Source organism: Diorhabda sublineata, chromosome Y (assembly GCF_026230105.1).
Source record: "Diorhabda sublineata isolate icDioSubl1.1 chromosome Y, icDioSubl1.1, whole genome shotgun sequence".
In the NCBI taxonomy this organism is placed as follows: domain Eukaryota; kingdom Metazoa; phylum Arthropoda; class Insecta; order Coleoptera; family Chrysomelidae; genus Diorhabda; species Diorhabda sublineata.
Genome location: NC_079486.1, coordinates 4971696 through 4991328, shown reverse-complemented (window position 1 = coordinate 4991328; position 19633 = coordinate 4971696). Strand labels below are relative to the sequence as shown.

Sequence of the window (19633 nt, the reverse complement as noted above, 5' to 3'; positions counted from 1 at the left end):
AAATGGTCAACATCCTCACACCAAATCGATAAATAATCGAAATAACTTTAATCGTCAAATTGACGAAAATTCACATTCTCACCAGGCTACTGATAATCGACAAAATCCTTCTAGACCACAGAAGAATTATGATAATGCTGAAACCAACGAAAATCACAATAACCCATTTAAAACTACTATTCTGCTAGACAACGGTTCCCAAAACTCATTTGTTTCACAAGAACTAGTAAATAAACTACAATTGAAAACGTTTGAAAAAACACTGCAAATTTCCGGCATATCACAAACAGTATCAACCACAAATAAAATGGTTCATTTAAAATTCTTTCCACATTACAATCCGATCAAACACTTTGAAATACCTTGTGCAGTATTGCCAAAAAATACTTGCAAATTACCACAAGTAAAAATTAACGTAAGCCAGCTACGTCTGCCTACTGATATTATTCTAGCTAATCCAGAATTTAACATACCATCGGAGATTCACATTCTAGTTGGGGCCGATTTATATTACAAACTTCTTACAACAGGTATCATAGATCTCGCTAAAAAATTACCTAGTTTACAAAATATTGGCTTAGGCTGGATAATTGCTGGAACTATTCCAAGCAGTGCTGCTTTTAATTCCGTGAATATTCAAAATAATGATTCCGTGTTTACAAGCTGTAATCATATTTCTATATCGAACAAAGACCTAAGTTCATCTCTTTCTAAATTTTGGGAATAGGAGGAAATTCCTTCTAAGAGTATTCTCTCGTCTGACGACGAACTAGCGGAAACTATTTTTCAAAATTCCACACAAATTCTGGAAAACAGCAGGTTCCAAGTCAATTTCCCGTTGAAATCTGAAAAAGAACACCATAAACTCGGTGAATCATTTCTGATCGCTAAAAGGCGATTTCTCTCGCTCGAAAATAGAATCCATAACAATCCAGAATTATTTTCTGAATATAGTAAATTTATTTCTGAATATGTAAACTTGGGACATGCAAAATATGTCACTCTTAACCTCACTAATTCAAAAAACGAATTAAAATATTTTATCCCACACTTATGCGTAATTCGTGAACAAAGTATATCTACAAAACTTCGTGTTGTCTTTGATTCTAGTTGCCCTACTTCAACAGGTGTTTCTTTAAATGATATAACTTTGAAAGGGTACCAGGTGCAACCAGATCTATTCGATATTCTTTGCCGTTTCAGGCTAAATAAGTTTGCGATAACTTCTGACGTACAAAAAATGTTTCGTCAAATTTCTATAAACACAGAACATCGTTTTTTACAAAATATATTATGGCGAGAAAATCCTCAACAACCCCTGCAGTGCATTGAGTTATCAACTCTAACTTATGGTTGCAATTTCTATCCGTTTGTACCGACAAGAGTATTGCAAGAGATTGCAAATAATAATAGTTCCAATTTCTCTTTAGCGGCAAACGCCCTCATATCCGAAACTTACATGGATGAAATAATTTCAGGTACAAATTCTGAACATGAATTGATAAAATTAATTCAAGAATTAAAAATTGTATTATTAAATCACGGGTTCAATTTACATAAGTGGGCCTCAAATAACTCAAACGTTCTCGCTGAAATTTCCGATTCAAACAATTCTTCCTTCTTACAAAATCCTGAAAAATGCATTAGTCTTGATTTAGAAAATTCTCAAAATAAAGTTCTAGGCCTAAATTGGATCCCAGCTTCTGATAATTTGAACATTTCTGTCCCCACTACCTTTTCAATATTCCCCGCAACCAAGAGTAAAATTCTCTCAACCATATCGCGATGTTTCGATCCTCTTGGACTTTATAATCCCATAATATTGTCCGGAAAACTTTTGGTCAAACAATTATGGCAAGCTAAACTTGACTGGGACACAGAGATATCAGATCCAATCATACTGGAAAAATGGCATACATTCGTAAACAATCTTCCTAAGCTATCTCAATTAACTATTCCAAGATTCATTTTTTTGGACAAATCTATCAATCTCATCGAAATGCATGGTTTCTCAGACGCGAGTCTGGAAGCTTTTGGCGCATGCGTGTATTTACGAACCATTTATTCTGACAATTCTGTTTCCTGTAATTTAATTTCGGCTAGAATTATCAGCCATGCTCCTACTGTCTAATTTAGTGGACAAAATTTATAAAAACTTTCAAACAAAGATTAATATTATTTCTATAAATCTCTGGTCCGACAGCCAGATCGCTTTATGCTAGCGCAATGGTGAACCCAGCCGTTGGACAGTATTTGTAGGCAACAGAGTTGCTAAAATTCAAGCCATAACTAAAGATCATTCATGGAGGTATGTAAATACTATCGATAATCCCGCTGATTTAGTGTCACGTGGCACTAACGCAAATAATTTAATTTCTAATAAACTTTGGTGGCATGGACCGAAATTTCTATCAAATCCCACTCTCGATTTATCAAAATTTGATAATTTTGCATACCCAAACCTTCATCTTTCTGACATTCCCGAAACAAAAACTGTCGTCATGACTACCCCAACAGAAGAAAATTTTCTTTTAACTTTATTTTCTAAATTTTCCTGTTATAAGAAGTTGCAAAGAACAATGGCGTACGTACATAGTTTCATCAGAAATTGTAAGAATTCGAACAAATTTTCTGGTCCTTTGACAGTATCCGAATTGAGCAAATCTGAAATCTTTATAATCAAGACCCTACAACAAACTAAATTTCAAAAGGAAATTAATGAGATTAAACAGAATAAACTTTTATCTGATAAGCAAATAAATAAGCTGAAACCTTTTTTAGACGATAAAGGAATGCTTCGAGTCAGTGGACGTCTTGCTAACGCTGACCTTTCTTTTAACCAAAAATATCCATTACTTCTGCCGTCAAAAAATATAACTGTCAACTTAATGATTAAAGCTGAACATGAAAGGCTTGGACACGCTGGAGCTCAAACAGTGTTGTACAATTTTCGACTAAATTTCTGGCCATTAAATGGTTTAAAAATTACCAAAAAGCTTATTCGAAGCTGTCATAAGTGTTTTCGTTTTTCAACTAAGTCATATATACAAATTATGGCAGACCTTCCATGAGATAGAGTCATTCCTGCTCGACCGTTTCAAAAAACAGCACTGAACTTTGGTGGGCCATTTCTCATAAAATCTTCCAAATTACGAAAAGCTCCCTATTCACATTGAAGCTGTTACTTCTTTATCAACTAAAGCCTTTATCTTGACCCTAAAACGTTTCATTTCCCGTCGTGGCAAACCTGCCAAAATTTATTCCGACAACGCCAATAATTTTCAGGGCGCTGATAACACTTTTAGAGATTTAGAAATATTTTCCAAAATCAAAATAATATTGATTCTATTCAAAATTTTTTATCGCATTCCAAAATTGAATGGAAATTCATACCTCCTAGAGCGCCACATTTTGGAGGAATATGGGAAAGCGGAATAAAAAGCTCGAAAAAGCTCATGTCAAAAATTCTTGGAGACTCCAAATTAGCATATGAAGAGTTCTCTACAATTCTAGCCCAAATAGAGGCAATTTTAAATAGCAGACCTATATCACCATTATCTAATGACCCTTCTGACTTGGAATGTTTGACCCCAGGTCATTCTCTTATCGGCGCTAGCCTAACTTCCTTTCCTGAAAAAGATAATACCACCATCCCTGAAAATCGGCTGTCACTATGGCAACAATGTACAAAGTTACAACAACAATTCTGGCGCCGCTGGTCGACTGAATACTTGAATCAATTACAAAATCGACCAAAGTGGCTTAAGTCTTTCTCTAATCTGAAAGTTGATTCTTTAGTTCTTCTTAAAGAGGATATGCCCTCTACACTGGTCTACAGGAAGAATCATCGAAACGATGCCGGGGCCTGATGGGAATGTGAGGGTAGTAAAAGTTAAAACAGCAACTGGTATATACACCAGAGCCATCTCTAAAATAGTCCCTTTTCCTGAGTCTGATGAGTCACTTCTCAGTGAAAAGTGACTGATATTCAACATAGGCTTGTAAGTTATATGAACCACCTTGTTATTTACATTTTTTTAGTAGTTACATTGGTTACTAGAATGTAGTTTCCAATAGGAATCGTTAATTTTTCTTAATATTATAAAATGCATTGAATTCCCTTTCTCGATTTTTAATTTTTACCGTGCGATATTGACATGCTTACAAACATTTTAATGCTATTTCAGTCCCATTTATCAAGGGGCCCAATATGTTCGAGAATTATATTCTCAAACCAAAATGGGAGTGAGTTGTCAGTGCATTTAAAAATGAAAAGTCAAATTAATTTCTCTTGATGAATTAACATAGTTCTTTTATTCAATTTACGTTTCAAGTGTTATTTACTGTATTTGGGCGCAGGACAAGTTTTGAGTTTAACATTTTGTGTAGTGTAGTCATATTTTATTATAACTTTTTATCCTGAAAGTGTCTCAATTTATATCGACAGAAGTCTATAAGGCACCAACTACTGTAGCTTCACGACCTAAAGTAGTTGATAAATAAAAGATTATTCATAGTGGCGTATGTCTTTTAGCCTTATACTAAAATACCGTTTTGTGCTACCAAAAATTAGCAACTGCTACACTCTAAGTGCTGTACAGTTAACAAGTACGTGCAGCGCTCCTCACGCTTAGATATAAATAGGCGTGTGGGTAAAGTGGTTGAAGAACACGGTCATTTTCCAACCAACGTCCTATTGCTATGTCTAACGTACTAGGGGTGTGGTTTGCGTAAGGAAAATGGGTAGGATCGTCAGTAAAAAATATGTTGCAGTCCGAATTATTGCAGAAAGTTAAGAGAGTACTTCCATTTTTGTTAGGATAGTTTGCGTACCGATCCCTCTGTGGGTGTCGACAATTAAAATCACCCATCAACAATACTTTGTTGTGGGTTTTCATAATATTGAAAAAATCTGATTCGTTCAATTTATTATTTGGTGGGTTGTATGCACCAACTATTTTAATTTTATTATCTCGAAGGATTCCGATATGCTCAATTACAGAATTATTTTGTTGTAAGAATTGGAAATTTATGCCTTTTTTGATGAGTAATGCCACCGTTGGCATTATCGGGGCGGTCTTGTCTAAAAAGACGATATTCGGGGTTTCTGAAATTTACTGTTTGTTTGGTTTGAGTAGCGTCTCTATTAGAAAAAATATATCAGGTTTATGGATGTAGAGAAAATGTCTTATAAGATGGAGTTTGTTAAAAACACCGTTTATATTGCAAAAAATTATTTCAAGATTAGATCGATTTTGAAATACTGCTTTACCACCTACCATCCAAGTTTACCAATGAGTGTAGCTCTTTGAACATACTGTTTAATTCATTAAATTTGTCCACGTCAGTATCTGCTGTTTGACTTGTTATTTTGTTTTGGGAAGTGCTTGAAGGAAAGTGGTTTGCGGAATCGGTCGGGAGTTTTGTTTTTTAGGTAACTGGGAAAATCTTGTTTATTTTGGGATACTCGTGTCCATGGATTGACAGCTGGTGTTGGGGCAGAAATGTATTTTTTTTGGGTCGGTTTAGTGTATACATTTCTTTTTTCCTCAAGCCACTGCTTTCTTTTAATGAACTCCGGGCAAATTTCTGCGTTGGCAGGGTGGTCACCCCTGCAGTTTGCGCACCTCGCGGGTTTACTTCTCTCCTTAGGACATTCCGGTGTGAGATGTTGTCCAGCACATTTCAGACAACTCGGTGTTCTACCACAATTTGAAGTCGCATGTCCCCATTTCCGAAAGTGTTTCATATGTGTTTTGCGTGATGGTCGGATTTATATTCTGAGTTATAATTTTATTAAAGGGAGTGTATCTTCTGGGTTTGGTGAAACCTGGTGGAGTAATTTCCTTAACCTCCATGGGTTCATTTTGTGGAATTGTGATAATTTCGTTTATATTTCCTTTTTGTTTTGGTTTGCTTTTGTTCGAAAACACATCGAATTTTCTGGTTGTAATTTCTTTGTTTTTAATCATTTTCTCGTATTGGGATGTGAAATTGTCCGAATTTTCCTTTGGTGTAGCCTTTTCTGCATCTTCTACCTCTTGTGCCCAAGAGTGATTCGCTGCTTTCACCACAATTTGTTTGTTGGAATTAGTTGGAGTTTGATGGTTTTTAACTGCTTCAACTAATATGTTTTCATTTGCGCTTTGCCCAATTGTATTTTCTTCCATATTTATTGGTATGGTAATGGACTGATGGTCTGACTTATCTGACTGTTGTTGGAACGTACACTCTTATAACAATTTTTAGTTCTCCATCCGGCCAAATTCTACGGGACTAACTATATTATGAATTATCAAATCATAAACAGTGTACATACCTATGTCAAAAAAAGCAAAGTTACTTCCAAACGTTGAATCTGACATTTCAACAAAGATGAATACCACCAGTTGCAATGTTTCGTCTGAGTTTTCTCAACAAAATGCAGAGCAGGGTAAAAAAATAAATAGATCGAATGAAGAAATTATTCCTCAAGAAAACAAAATTAATAAGACGGAACAAATGGAAAACGGAATTGGAAAATCATATCATAATCGCGCAGATGATGAGGTAGATCCATTCAATCTACAAGCGATTATGAAGGTTGCGAGACTCATGAATCACATTTGCGATTATGCACTATTAATATAAAAGGATTAAGGACACAAGTTGTTACAAAGATACAGAACGAAAAATCAATGATGTAGAAATACAAAATTGTTGCTTTTGTTCCATTTAAACTTGTATTAATGTTAATCATAGTTTTATTTTTTCTTATTATAAACGAATTCTTAATAAAGTTACTGTGACATTTAATGTGTTTTCATTCAAACAACGTAACAAAAAAGTCTGATTGTAGGTAACTAAAAAAAATTTTTGACTAAGAAAAAACATAAGTAGTTGAAATGTATTTTTCTAATTTTGCATTTTTTACTGAATTATTAGGTATAACAGTATTTCGATACTGGTTTTTGTAGCACATTTTGCAGTACGAGATGTGATTCGATTCAATAAGCAACCGCTCATAATATAGCTGGCTAAGACTTCGTTACAATTCATCAAAATGGTTCTTACTAAATCACTAGAAACGTCACTATAAACATAAATATCGCAAAATAGAATGAGTGGTAGGTAATCAGACACTAGCGGGCAAAGGGCACTTCAAGATACTTTAGGAACTCTGAGACGATTTAGCTCGCTCCATCCTTCTTATATTGTTTTGCATTTCGTTGGTATGTTAAACCCATATGGGTAACCACAAAGGATTCTCTTTTCAAGATTTATAATAATAAAAAAACTCCTACATATTGCTGTTACTAAAAATAATGATTTTTGTTAGCTATAGGAGTCCGAAACATAATAACAATAAGTACTTTAGGAATTGAAAAAGTAAGTTATACTAATAGAAATGTTTTATATATATGTTAAAAAACTGGAAATGTCAGATGGGAAATATTATTTGAAATTGTTAAAACAATAAATAATGATGAGAAACTGCTGTGTGTGTAAAGTAGAGAATTTGTGTGAAATAAAATTTTATATATTTTATAAGTGACACAAGCTTATTGGAAATTATAAATAAACAAATGTGGGTTCATTAACATACCTGATGTTGGGAACCAGATTGGATATACGAGTATGTTTTGCTGTTAATTTTTACAGTAGATTTCAAAATCAAGCTATAGATAAGATCTTTAATCATTTAAAACATGTATTAAGGTACTTATAATCGATTTCTGCAGGATTATAGAGTTTAAAAAAATAATAAACATTTAAAATGCGTCATTGGATATCTTTTTAATTTTATTTTGGCAAGACTATATGCTGAACAACCAAGAATCTTTTATAAGGCCATCATCCTAAATTTCCCACAAGTATCTAATTAGCACCTAATGTTACGGATTAATTGATATCTACTCAAGTATTGATCTAAATTTAAGAGATATTTGATATTTAGGAAATTAACACGTTTATATAACTATATGATGGACATGAGTTGCTAATGAATATCTATAAAAATAAACGGCCATTAACAATTAACTAACCTCACCTACCCTATAAATTTCAACTTATTGACGATCTGGGCATGATACAAATCCATAATATATTTTTGTATATGTAAAAAAAGGTGATCTTGAGATACTCCAGCGCGTTAGATTTTTATGCAGGAGGGTCAAGTTGATGTCATAATCCTCGTGAATAATAATCTGACAATTATATTGAGGGATATCGCTAGTCTAACCATTTTGAAGGAAATTTAGAAATGATATATCCGCATTTACGTACAGAAATTGGATAATTTATTAATATAAATTAAATATGGATCATTAAAATTTGAAATACATATTTTAGTCCTCATCTCCACTAGACTTATCTTTGAAGTTTGTTTCCACTTCAACTTTCTGGACGTCTTCATCATCTCGTGATTCTGTAACTTAGAATGGTTATGATACATTATAATGTTATATTTATGATATGATAGTGTAATATGGTACAGAAAACGTACCTGAATCTAAAGTATCTCCTAAAATTTCGTTATGACGATGTCTTCGAACGCTTCAGGAAGTTGGTTTCCTAGGAATCAAGTTGGCTCCGATTTTCCATCCACATTTCTACATCCGTATTCTAGCGGTGATCTTTCCGTAGGAATACGATTGTAAGCGTTTCTCCACAAACAAGCAATATATTTCGTTCGCAATAAATGTTGTTGCAGCTCCGATCGACATGGTAGCAAATTACAAGCATTGTAATTCATTAATTTCACATTCAGTGAAGAGGGTTGATACGTATCTTTGACTTTGTACGTTTTATTAAATATTTCCACCCCAGCAATATTAACGTCAGCTAGATTTTTAAGCCCGTACAAATGGCAGATGAACGATTCCACGGTGGAAGATGATGCCTTAATATTATATGCTAAAGAGCCCAAGTTTCCAAATACTTATTGTATATTTACAGATCCCATTAGAATCTGTAGAGGCTTTCGATACAAGTGGGTTCAATTTGGTAAAAAGAGCGGAAATGTCGATATATCGGCGTGCATTCCATACTCCAAGATCAATCCAGACTTTTACAGACGATTTCATATCTTCCATGTTGGCTAACATAATAACCACGATATCTATATCAGAGTTTCTGATGATGACAGTAGACTCTTCTTCCATTTGTCAAGCAAAAAATACAGCTTTTGTATCCGCTTCTTCATGATCGGGACATGACAGATCATTATCAAAAATTCCCGATAATTCATTATCGTTAACAGAGTACACGTAACATAAATCATGAATTAGAAATATTTTCTTGTTACCAATAATTGATTTCATCTCCTGTTTTATGTTCGGTAAAAAATTTCCCTAATGCTTCTTTGAACTTTATATTTTTTAAATCTTTGGAGAAGTCAGAGGTTCTGTTTTGTTGAGGACCGGCAATACGAAAATCTTTGTCATCTATATTGCGTCGAACAACATGTTCACAATCTTTTATCGAAGGTGTGAAGAAATGATCAAATATAATGGCTATACTATCTGCTGGAGTTTTTACAAGAATTTGCAAAATTTTCTTTGAAAAATCACCGAAATTGTGCGGCATTTGTTTAAAAGTATTTAAGAAGAAGCCATCTACGATTCCACAGTTAATCTAAGGTGGCGGTTATTCCATTTCTTCAATTCTGATTTCTAGTTCTTGAACCAGTACTGATTTTGTAGTTTTATTAAAAGAACCATCTATATGGCATAGAGGTAACGGGACTGATGTTATTGGAAAACACAATACTTTTCCAAGATCTAAGTTTGCAACCAGAAATAGACCTAATAATCTACCGAATAAATCCCGCTGAAGTGTGACCTCTTGAACTTTTTCTCCAATCTTCATAACCATTTTCTTCTTTACACTTTCAAAAGTAAGTAATGGATGTTTCTTCAGAAATATGTGAAATCTATCCGGATTCATATTACATTCCGTTATAAACTGATCACGGAGAGACATCCCAGATAAAACAGTGCTTAGCAAGCAATTAGCAACTTCTTGGCTAGTAGCCTGTCCTGTAGAAATATTATATAGATTATCTTTGTCTGTGGAGGAAGTAAAGGGATTGGTGATCTGCTCAATGCTATGCATGGAAGCTTTAATTTGCTTTTGATGCTCCTTGAGTCTATCTGGATGTAAGTCTGCAGCGACGTCTTCACTATTGTTACTCATCCCTGCACGATTTAAAACGTGTGAAATAAATCGAGTTAGAGCTCCATTATTTCGTGCCGAACGTTGTCTGGAAGAAATAGAGCTTGTCAGGTTCACGATTTCCGTGAGCCGATGTGCAGCTTCACCATTGATTGTTTGCTCTAACGTTAAGTCGACTGGGATCCGCGAGAAGGGTTTTTGGGTTCTCCTAATACCAAACGAACCACTAGCCACCGGCTGTAATTTTGATAATTATAGTAGAAAAACAAACAGACGATTTTTCCAAGAGCATAAATGTATGCATCTAAATCTCCAACTCTTATACTTCTGATAAATAAATGGTAAAGATTTATAAAATCAATGTACATAGCATAAAATAGTGCCTTTTTACCATGCTTGCCTCGTAAAGTTTCTGTTGTATAGTGATCATATAATTGGAGTAGATTTTATATATCTGGATGCTGTATTTGAGGTGAGCTATCTTGAAACTGCGAGAAATCAGTGAAATATTCAATTACACAATCTTCGATAGTCAAATTCGTGTTTTCCAGAAAAGACTGAAAGGAAATTGCTGCAATGATAACGCCATAATAGAATGTAATCTTTTACATCTATTATAATTTTTCCAAGTAATAAAACACACGAAAATACTATTAGCCGTAGAAAAAGTTAATTCGGTCTCTAATTCTTCCAAAGTAGTATACGAACAACACTGCCCATATTTAGATAACAAGTTGATTATTTTTTTGCTATTACACAATCTTTTGACTGCTAAACCTAAACTTATATGTTTGAAGTTTTGATTTTATGGTTTGAAGCAGCGTAGATCATATCTTGCCCAATAGAAAAAATTGCAAGGTCGTTATTTGTTTTCCTTATTTTACGTTTTTGCCTCGATAGATGCGAAACATCGCCCATAACAAATGTTTCTAAGAAGCAGGTTAAAAGTTCTGGCACATAATCTAATTCACCTTCAATTAAATCTTCAGCAGTGCAATCACCAGGCAATTTTGTTGTACAATTTTGAATTTCCTCTCGGAGTTGTGCTGCAATCGAACTAATTGTCTCCTTCATTGCCATGCCACAATATCAGCAAGAAACTTCTTTTTTTCGGCATAAATAATTTCGATTCTCTTCGAAAAAGTATCCATGATCTTATTTTCTAAGTGGCTATCGGAAAATGAAATGCTGCTAATAGATTCCGATAACAACTTGTATTGTTCAACTAATAGTTTGTGGTATTCTTAAAAATACACAAGATAAATATGAAATTTCGGATGATAGGATGTATATCGGCTCTGGGATAAAATAGAAATACATACATAAATACAAATAATAATCTTTAACCTGAATGGATACAATTATGGAATAAACATTTGATTGGATTGCACAACGACGAATTGAGATGTGTCTAAAAAGCATAAAGGAAACGAATGGCAATACTGACAATTCAAGATCAGATAATACTTCGAATGGCGAATGAATCCCAAAGTGGAAGGCCATTGTCGCCCCCGATTTGAACTATACGACTACTTGTGTTATTTTCTAGTTTATGCTCTTTAAAAAATAGCAAATTATTGCTCTCCAATTTTTTCAATAATAATATGGGATACGTATAGAACTGCTTTTGTCACTTGCCATTTTTCTGGATTAAAAAGTTTCTTATAATGAAAAATCACATTATTAACAGAAGTTAATTTAAAATTAGAAATTTCTCTATATTGAAAAATTGTTTCTGATTTGGTATAATAGTGTTCGTTTCGATTAATGATCTTCACGCAGATTTTTTGTAATCCATTTACTTAACTTAACCCACTTTATCTGTCTTGATTAAACTTTTCAATGATTATGTAACTAGCTCCTAATTTCAATGTACAAAAAAAATAATTATTGAAAAATGTGAAGTTTTTTTGGTTTTCTAGAAAATCCCAGTGTGACAGATTTTGTATGGAAATTTTAAAATTTTTCAGGTGAAAGCATCCAAAGCGACCAACATGGATTTTTAAATATTGTTATAGAATTGTTGATGTCATTGAATGAGAATATAGGGATAAGCTCTAAGGAAAATTTGTCAGGTTTTGATTTACAAACGCTTTTGAAAACAGAACTGCAATACTCAAAATAAACAACTTGATATTAATGAAGATTCAAGAGTCGAAAAAGTGAGAAAATTAGTTGATTCAAGTCGAAATTCAGAATCAAATAAGAAGACTGAAGAGGAATCACCAAGTGAATGTAGTGGAAAAGCCAGTCCTTCATCAAGTGGATTTTAGGATAACTTTGCGAATGAAGAGGTAAGATGAAAATACATATTTTAAATATAGTAATGTCTTAATTCGTCTGTAGGAAAATGTTGCATCTGGTGATCTGATAGAAAAAACCAATCGCAATCAAGCAGAATCAGAAAATGGAGATATAAAGTTTTGGATAGGTTTAGAAGAGGAAGAATATACTTTTGAGACATCATTAAAACAGAAAAAAATTAAAGAGTAGCAGAATAAATAATAAATGAAATTAGTACTCTATCCAGTAAAACAACCAATAATTTCTTAGACCTTTTGATATATTAATGCAGCTAAATGTTCTTGAATTTAGGTCTCTTCTGTCTTAAAATTAGTTTTTTTTGATAATTTAAAACGTTTCGACTTTTCTTTAAGCCTTCATTAAAAAATACTACTGACAATTTGTTTATTTTATATTGATTTATATATGAAATCAACTTAGAACTTTCTAATGAGAAAAATTAATTTTTCCTTATTAGATTCCGTTTCAAGAATTAGTATAAGTCATAAAGGACATAATACATTATCCAAAATCTAGAACACCAAAAAACAAAAGAAGTAATATATATATATATATATATATATATATATATATATATATATATATATATATATATATATATATCAATTGCCTTGTGCTAATTGACGCTTCTACATAGGGCAAACATCTCAGTATTTAGAAAATAGACTAAGAGGTCTTCAATACGATAAAAAAATAGAACTGCATTAACGAACCATGAAATATCATAAAAAACATAATTCAATTATAAATATTCAAAAATTCTTGGAACGGAATCTAAAACAGGAAAAAGAGAATTTTTAGAAATGGTCCACATTCATAAGAACGAAAAAGCTATAATTGGTAAAAAAGATCTAAATAATTTGAGTAAAATTTATAGGTTTATTTTGTAAATTCTAATAAATTTAATTGATCCAAATGGTAGGTTAGAAAAACTTTCACTGCCAACTCTACATTTACCGGGTAAGGACTTATATTTACTGTGACAAAAAACCTAGTGAAAAGTTAGGCAGAGGAAAAGAATTGCTATTTTTGTTTGTAGGTTACGAAAAAGGTGAAAATGATATTTTTTGGGTCCAGAAGCAACAACCATCTTCATTTTCAACTCCAAAAAAGCTGATAGGTAGATATTAATTGTAATATATTATTTCCACAAAAATCTGAATGTTAATTCTTCTAGTCATATAATCAGGATGCTAAATTGTTTGAATCATTGTATATTTTGGGTATAGGCATGACTCAACCATTTATGGCAGTTATAAGCAGGTAGAAATGAATTGATGTGTTTAACATCTGGGGAACAGGCTTCATGTTTTTATTTCATATTAATAACCAAAACGATTATTCAATAATAATTTAGGTGAAAGATAAATGTCAATGAATATTTTCTATAATGTAGTTGTCCAATTGTTTATTTTTGCTTACTGATTTCCTTTTTCTATTGAGAATAATTGAGACATTTTTTAGAAACAATTGCGAGGACTAGTTGAAGAACCTTGTAAGTATGAATTCAAAATGGCTATATTTTTATATATAATTACGATAGTTGTAGACACAACTATTGACACTGTCCATATAATAAATTTAAATTGAACCTTAAGTTATGAATTTATATAATTTGTAGGTAGCTCCTCGAGTATCCCGTAGGAACCATCAATATCGACTAATATGGAAACAGATAAACTTGAAGGCTACTCGACTGTGACAGGTGAGTATAGTCATATCCTTTCAGATGGAAATCAACCAAGGAAACTTAATAAAAGACGCAGCCCCTGTCTCGGGAACATTAATATTTTGCGACGCACAGTCAGTTGGTGGGAATAGACTGCTAAGAAAGCGCAAAAATATCGTCCAAAAACAATAATAAAATACTTAGAAAGTAATCTGGAACATTTAAAATGGCTTAAAAATGTAAATATAACCACGAGTATATAATCTTAGAATATACAGTTTAAGTTTTTATTTATTGGTTATCATTTTAGGTTATAACAATAAAAAGGATAATAATTAATTTTAATAAAATACAGCCAAGTTTTATTATAATAATACTGAAAACAACAGGTTATGGACCCAGGACTTATCTCTGTATAAATGATTAACTCGGATTACGAAAATAAAAACGAAAATTCATTACAACAAATAATAGCAATGTAAACAGAGAAAGTGGCAACTCAATGTTCTGCAACCTATGCCAAAAAAATCATGATGAAAAAAATTTTTTTTCAGATATATTCAACAGCAAAAAAATTGTCGAACAAAATACAAATAATAACTACAATGAGAGGCGATGAGAACACATTTAAAAAACTAGAAAATGAAAGTATGATAAAATCTGCAAAACGTGACATTATCATAAGCGTAAAAGATATTGCAAATATATGTTTTCATGAAGGCAAGTAAGAAAACAACCCAAACCAAAGCCACCACATGGATACAGCAACCTGGGACAATAAAAGGTATTTTCTAACATTTTCTATTCTCATTTTCACATGATATTTTTACTGGAACACAATAACGAAGTGTCAGACTTAACAATATAATAGATAAAAATGATTGAAGCTAAATTTGAGTCAAAAGTTGAGTTGAGTAAAAGAATGCATTAAAAAACGAAGTACTACTCTTGATTACACAGCAAAATCTCCACAATTTAATGGAAAAGCGGATAGACTCAATCGCACTTTACTAAATAAAGCGAGATCCCTGATGATTGAGTCAGATCAAGGTAAAGAAACATATCGTGGGACTCTTTGGATAGCAGCATATCTACACAACAGATCAATCATTAAATTGTAGTCGTTATGAGAAATGAAAAGGTAAAAAACTTATTTGACTCAAATGCCAATGCCATAAATATTCAAAAATCCAAAAATAGACAAGAAGAATAAAAAAATTCCATTGATAGGATACTCAAACAATGGATATTGGCTCTGGAATCAAATTTAAATACATAGATATGTGGAATTTGATAAAGAATATAAAAATAAAATAATCACTCTGATATTGAAAGTTTATGAAAATCAAGATTATAAAGAAAGCAGAAGTCAAAAACAAGATGAAAGTAATTTCAACAAGAGCCATGATGAGGAAAATTATGCTGGAAACAAAGAACAAGAAACAAAAAGTCAGAAATGTAAAATGATGTTGAAGACAATGAGGAACAAGGAATTAACGTCTCTTTGCAAGCTTCAGTGCATCCACTTAGCAGAAGGAGCGACTGCCCTCACTCTGGCAATCAAACCTAAGTAGACCCCAGACATAACACGCATACTATCAGGCGTCAGTCCAATACTTTTTGTCCATTTTATTTCGTTTTCTGTAATTAAATAATAGAAATTATTAAAAATATCTTCTCCTCTTGCTTTTGATGAGAAAGTATTGCAGTTCTTCTTCTATGCTTTTATTAGATTCAAACCTAACAAAGGCTAATAGATTAGCCTCGCCAGCAACATCAGTACTTTCATCAAGTTGAAGTGAAAAGTACTCACTTTGTTTTAAAACTGTAACCACTGAAAGTTTTACTGCATCTGACATTTCATCTATTCTTTATCTTACAGTTGTATTAGAAAGAGGAATTTGACCGATATTTTGTTTCCTTTGAGTAAACCTCAAACTAGTCTGATAACAATAACTTTTGTGATATTTATTTTTATTATAATTTAATGATGTATTATGTTTGTCTTGCCACTTGTCTTTGAATAAGAACTTACCATTTGATCACTTTAATCGTTTTGTACAAATTCAATACTATATCTGCCAATAGTATTAAACATTTTTATTTTAATTGTGGTGAGGTAATACCATTTCTAACGAAACACACCCACACACTTTTGTTTTATTCTTTCAGCTCCTCAACAACCAGTTGAAAGTATATTGTTATCTAATATCTCAAATCATTCTAATGAAAGCGAACGGAAAGGGATCAGTATTCTTTTCAAAAAAGTCCTAAACATCAAGATGTAGGCTTACAGTGTCGTATTGAAGGCATTTGATATTAAATATATGTATAATGAATTTTGAAGAGACAGTATTTCTAATTGTTTTCGCACATTTATTCTTAGCTTTTCGTGTCGGTGTCTACTGTTTTTAGATCGATAGGTAGATAGATAGAGAAATTGAAGATCATTATAATTATGAATATCCCTTTTTTTGTTACTCCTTTTATTTCTTTGAGTACTCATCTTATTTTTCCTTCGATGTATTCTTTATAGATTATCTTCTTATGCAGAACATCAACATTTATTATTTTCATAACTAAAGTGGAGTTTATCACTTTACTCCATCATAATCCTTCTTATGTACATCCATTTCGATTCCGGTAGTAGGTATAAATGCAACAAACTCTACGAATGTCTCTAAAATTAAAATTAAATCAAAATCAATTCATATCGAATTGTAAGCAAAATTACCATTTTTAGTCATAGATCAAAATACAGGTAAAGAACAACAGTTTAATATAGACTTTTCAAACATTAAAATTTCTAATAATTTATTGCTAGCTGATATTACTTTTGATACATCAGCTAATATTGACATTTTGATTGGTTGTACATTAATATATTTTACGATCATTTCAGGAAATTTTACAGTTCCTTGGAATTATACATTTTGTAACCTTTCTAAAATAGACGTTCAGGAACAATTAGGGCCCTTTTGGAAAATTGAGGAAGTTTCTAATACGAAGCAATCAGTTTACTCGGTAGAAGAAAATAGTTGTGAGGAGCTTTCCGTAAAAAACTTTTATAGAGAAGGTGATGGCCGATTTGTTATTAAATTATCTTTAAAAAAACCTATTTTGGGTCAAACTAGAGATATAGCTCTAAAACGGATGAAGTCTGCAGAAAAAAGGTTGCAGAATAATAGTTACTTGAATACGGAATATTCTAAATTCATTGAAGATTATTGCAAGTTAGGGCATATGTCTTTGGCAAACGAATTTTTAAAATCAGAAGGTAAATTCATTTTATCTCACCACTGTGTACTAAAATCTAGTTCTTTGATTATAAAGTTACGCGTAGTTTTTGATGGTTCGTATAAATCAATTAATAACATCAGTCTAAACGACATTTTGATGGTAGGTCCATTCATACAACCCGATATATTCAATACATTGTTAAGATTTAGAAAGCACCAAATCACTTTTAAGGCAGATATAGAGAAGATGTACCGACAGATTAAGTTACATCCCTCGGATCGACAATTTCAACATATATTGTGGAGAGAAGATAAGCACAAATTGGTTCAAGAATATGAACTTGATACTGTAACTTACGGCTTAGATCCTAGTTCATTCAAAGTTTGAATGATCTGTATCTTGCAATTCCATAAGGTAGGTACTCCAAAGCTACTAAAGGTCCACATGTGAATACATCCAAACGCTCCTATTATATCAATCAATACATATAAATAAATATTTTAAAAAAAGTGTTGGGGATTGTTTTATCAAATTTCCAAAAATATTACCTAAATGATAGAATCACTGCAAAAATCTTCAAAGCCGGGTGGATGCGGTTCACTTGGCGCTACTTCAATAATCTAATTATTTTTTTTGTAACGGGACATTCACAGACCTTTCAATACAAACTTCCAGGCCCAGTTCAGCCAAGCTACCATGGTTAAATTGGTGAATATGTTAGGTTATGGTTAGAGTATTCCAGTATTGGTGTAGTGCCTATACTTGTTATTAAAAAATATATTCAAATACTTTCCAAACTCTTAAAAGCATTTAGCTTGTTTAAATCATATTCATCAACATAAAACATTGTGGTGTGTACGTGAGCATTTTCAAATACACAAGTACGTATAGGTATATTAAGTTCAAAACTCTGACATAAATAAGATGATGATTATGATTGCAAAATCAGATGAAAGAATACAACATGCAATATCAAATTACTTTGTTAAAGTGTAGAAAATGTGAAAAATAATTGTACATACGTACTATAAGAATCAAAATTTAAAAAATATGTACCTTTTCAGTCAAAATTTACTTCATTACTTAAACTATATTCACCTAATCTTCACGTATAAATCTTAAACATAAGTTTTTCCAACTAGATACCAATTCCGTTCCTATTATTAATCATAATGATTTCCGAAGTTCCTTTGTTTGAAACTTTGGTTTACTTTGACCTTGGACGAAAATCCAGCTGGCATGTGTGAATATAATTGAAGCCAACTTACAGTAAACCTCAATGTTGTCAAATTTTACAATTTATTTGTTTATTATTTGGATGCATGTTACGTTTCAAAAATATTTATTTATACATCGTAATATTATTAAAAACCAATAAGAATCTGGCTTTAGTTCTCACTAAATTTGGTTAATGGACAATATTTCCCACAATTGATCTAAACAAAGAGCAAGAAAATAATTTTGGCGAGAATGTTTATGAAAAAAATATAAGCTAGGCAACGTTGCTATGAAACTGTATATGTTTATGCTTTTGTTATATCTAGCATAGAATGTTTGAAGAAATAATATCAAATACTAGTTTTATTTGAATATAAATTTACTATAGACATGTACCAACAAATCTTCGGTACGACGTTTCGTGCCTTCACGAGGCAAACATATATGTTTTTAATGAGGATATGCTTATTTATTATATTTATTAGTCAATTTAAGCGATATAGCACACTTTTATCTCGAATAACTAACATCACTAATGATTATTCTTAAATACGTTTCTGTCGTGGATACTCGTTTTGATTTTTTCAAAAATGTACTGAGAGCTTTACTTTAAACATTACCTGGTGTTTTCGATATAAAAAAGAACTTTCTTAACCAACCAATGTAATGTCTCTCCATAATATAATCACCATTTTTCATTTTTGTCCTCGTATTTATTAAGGGTAAGAATATAATAATGCCATATACCATCTTACGATTGTTGAATACTTTCAATAAAAATGAATTTTAGTTTCAATTTTATTATATATGTTACCGGCAATGTGTATAATCCGGTATTGTATACAATACCTAGGCAATGTATAGAATACCTAAAACGGGCAGGTAAAGTATGAAATAGAATTTATTTTACACTTTACCTAGGTATTCTATACAATGCCAAACTTGCAGCAGGTAATGTAATACTCGAACGCAATTGTGGTTATTACAAACAAATAAGTACGGTAAGCTTCATAGAACCCTGACACCCTTCCTAGACGCGCCATTTCA

At 32.1% G+C, this 19633-nt stretch overlaps 1 protein-coding gene across 1 annotated transcript; it reads left to right on the top strand.

Annotated features, from left to right (window-relative positions):
* Positions 1-14124: 14124 nt before the first annotated feature.
* On the top strand, positions 14125-17755 carry LOC130451899 (uncharacterized). Its single transcript, XM_056791253.1, has 2 exons — positions 14125-14164; positions 17031-17755. The coding sequence occupies exons 1-2, from the start codon at positions 14125-14127 to the stop codon at positions 17753-17755; spliced, it is 765 nt and encodes a 254-aa protein (XP_056647231.1).
* The last annotated feature ends 1878 nt before the right edge of the window (positions 17756-19633 follow it).

What these genes read in the sequence shown, in the direction of transcription:
- LOC130451899 (XM_056791253.1), top strand. Translation starts at nt 14,125, where the DNA reads ATGGAAACAGATAAACTTGAAGGCTACTCGACTGTGACAG. An exon ending in AGGCTACTCGACTGTGACAG is followed by an intron (nt 14,165 to 17,030) that starts GTGAGTATAGTC and finishes CGATCATTTCAG; the next exon opens with GAAATTTTACAGTTCCTTGG.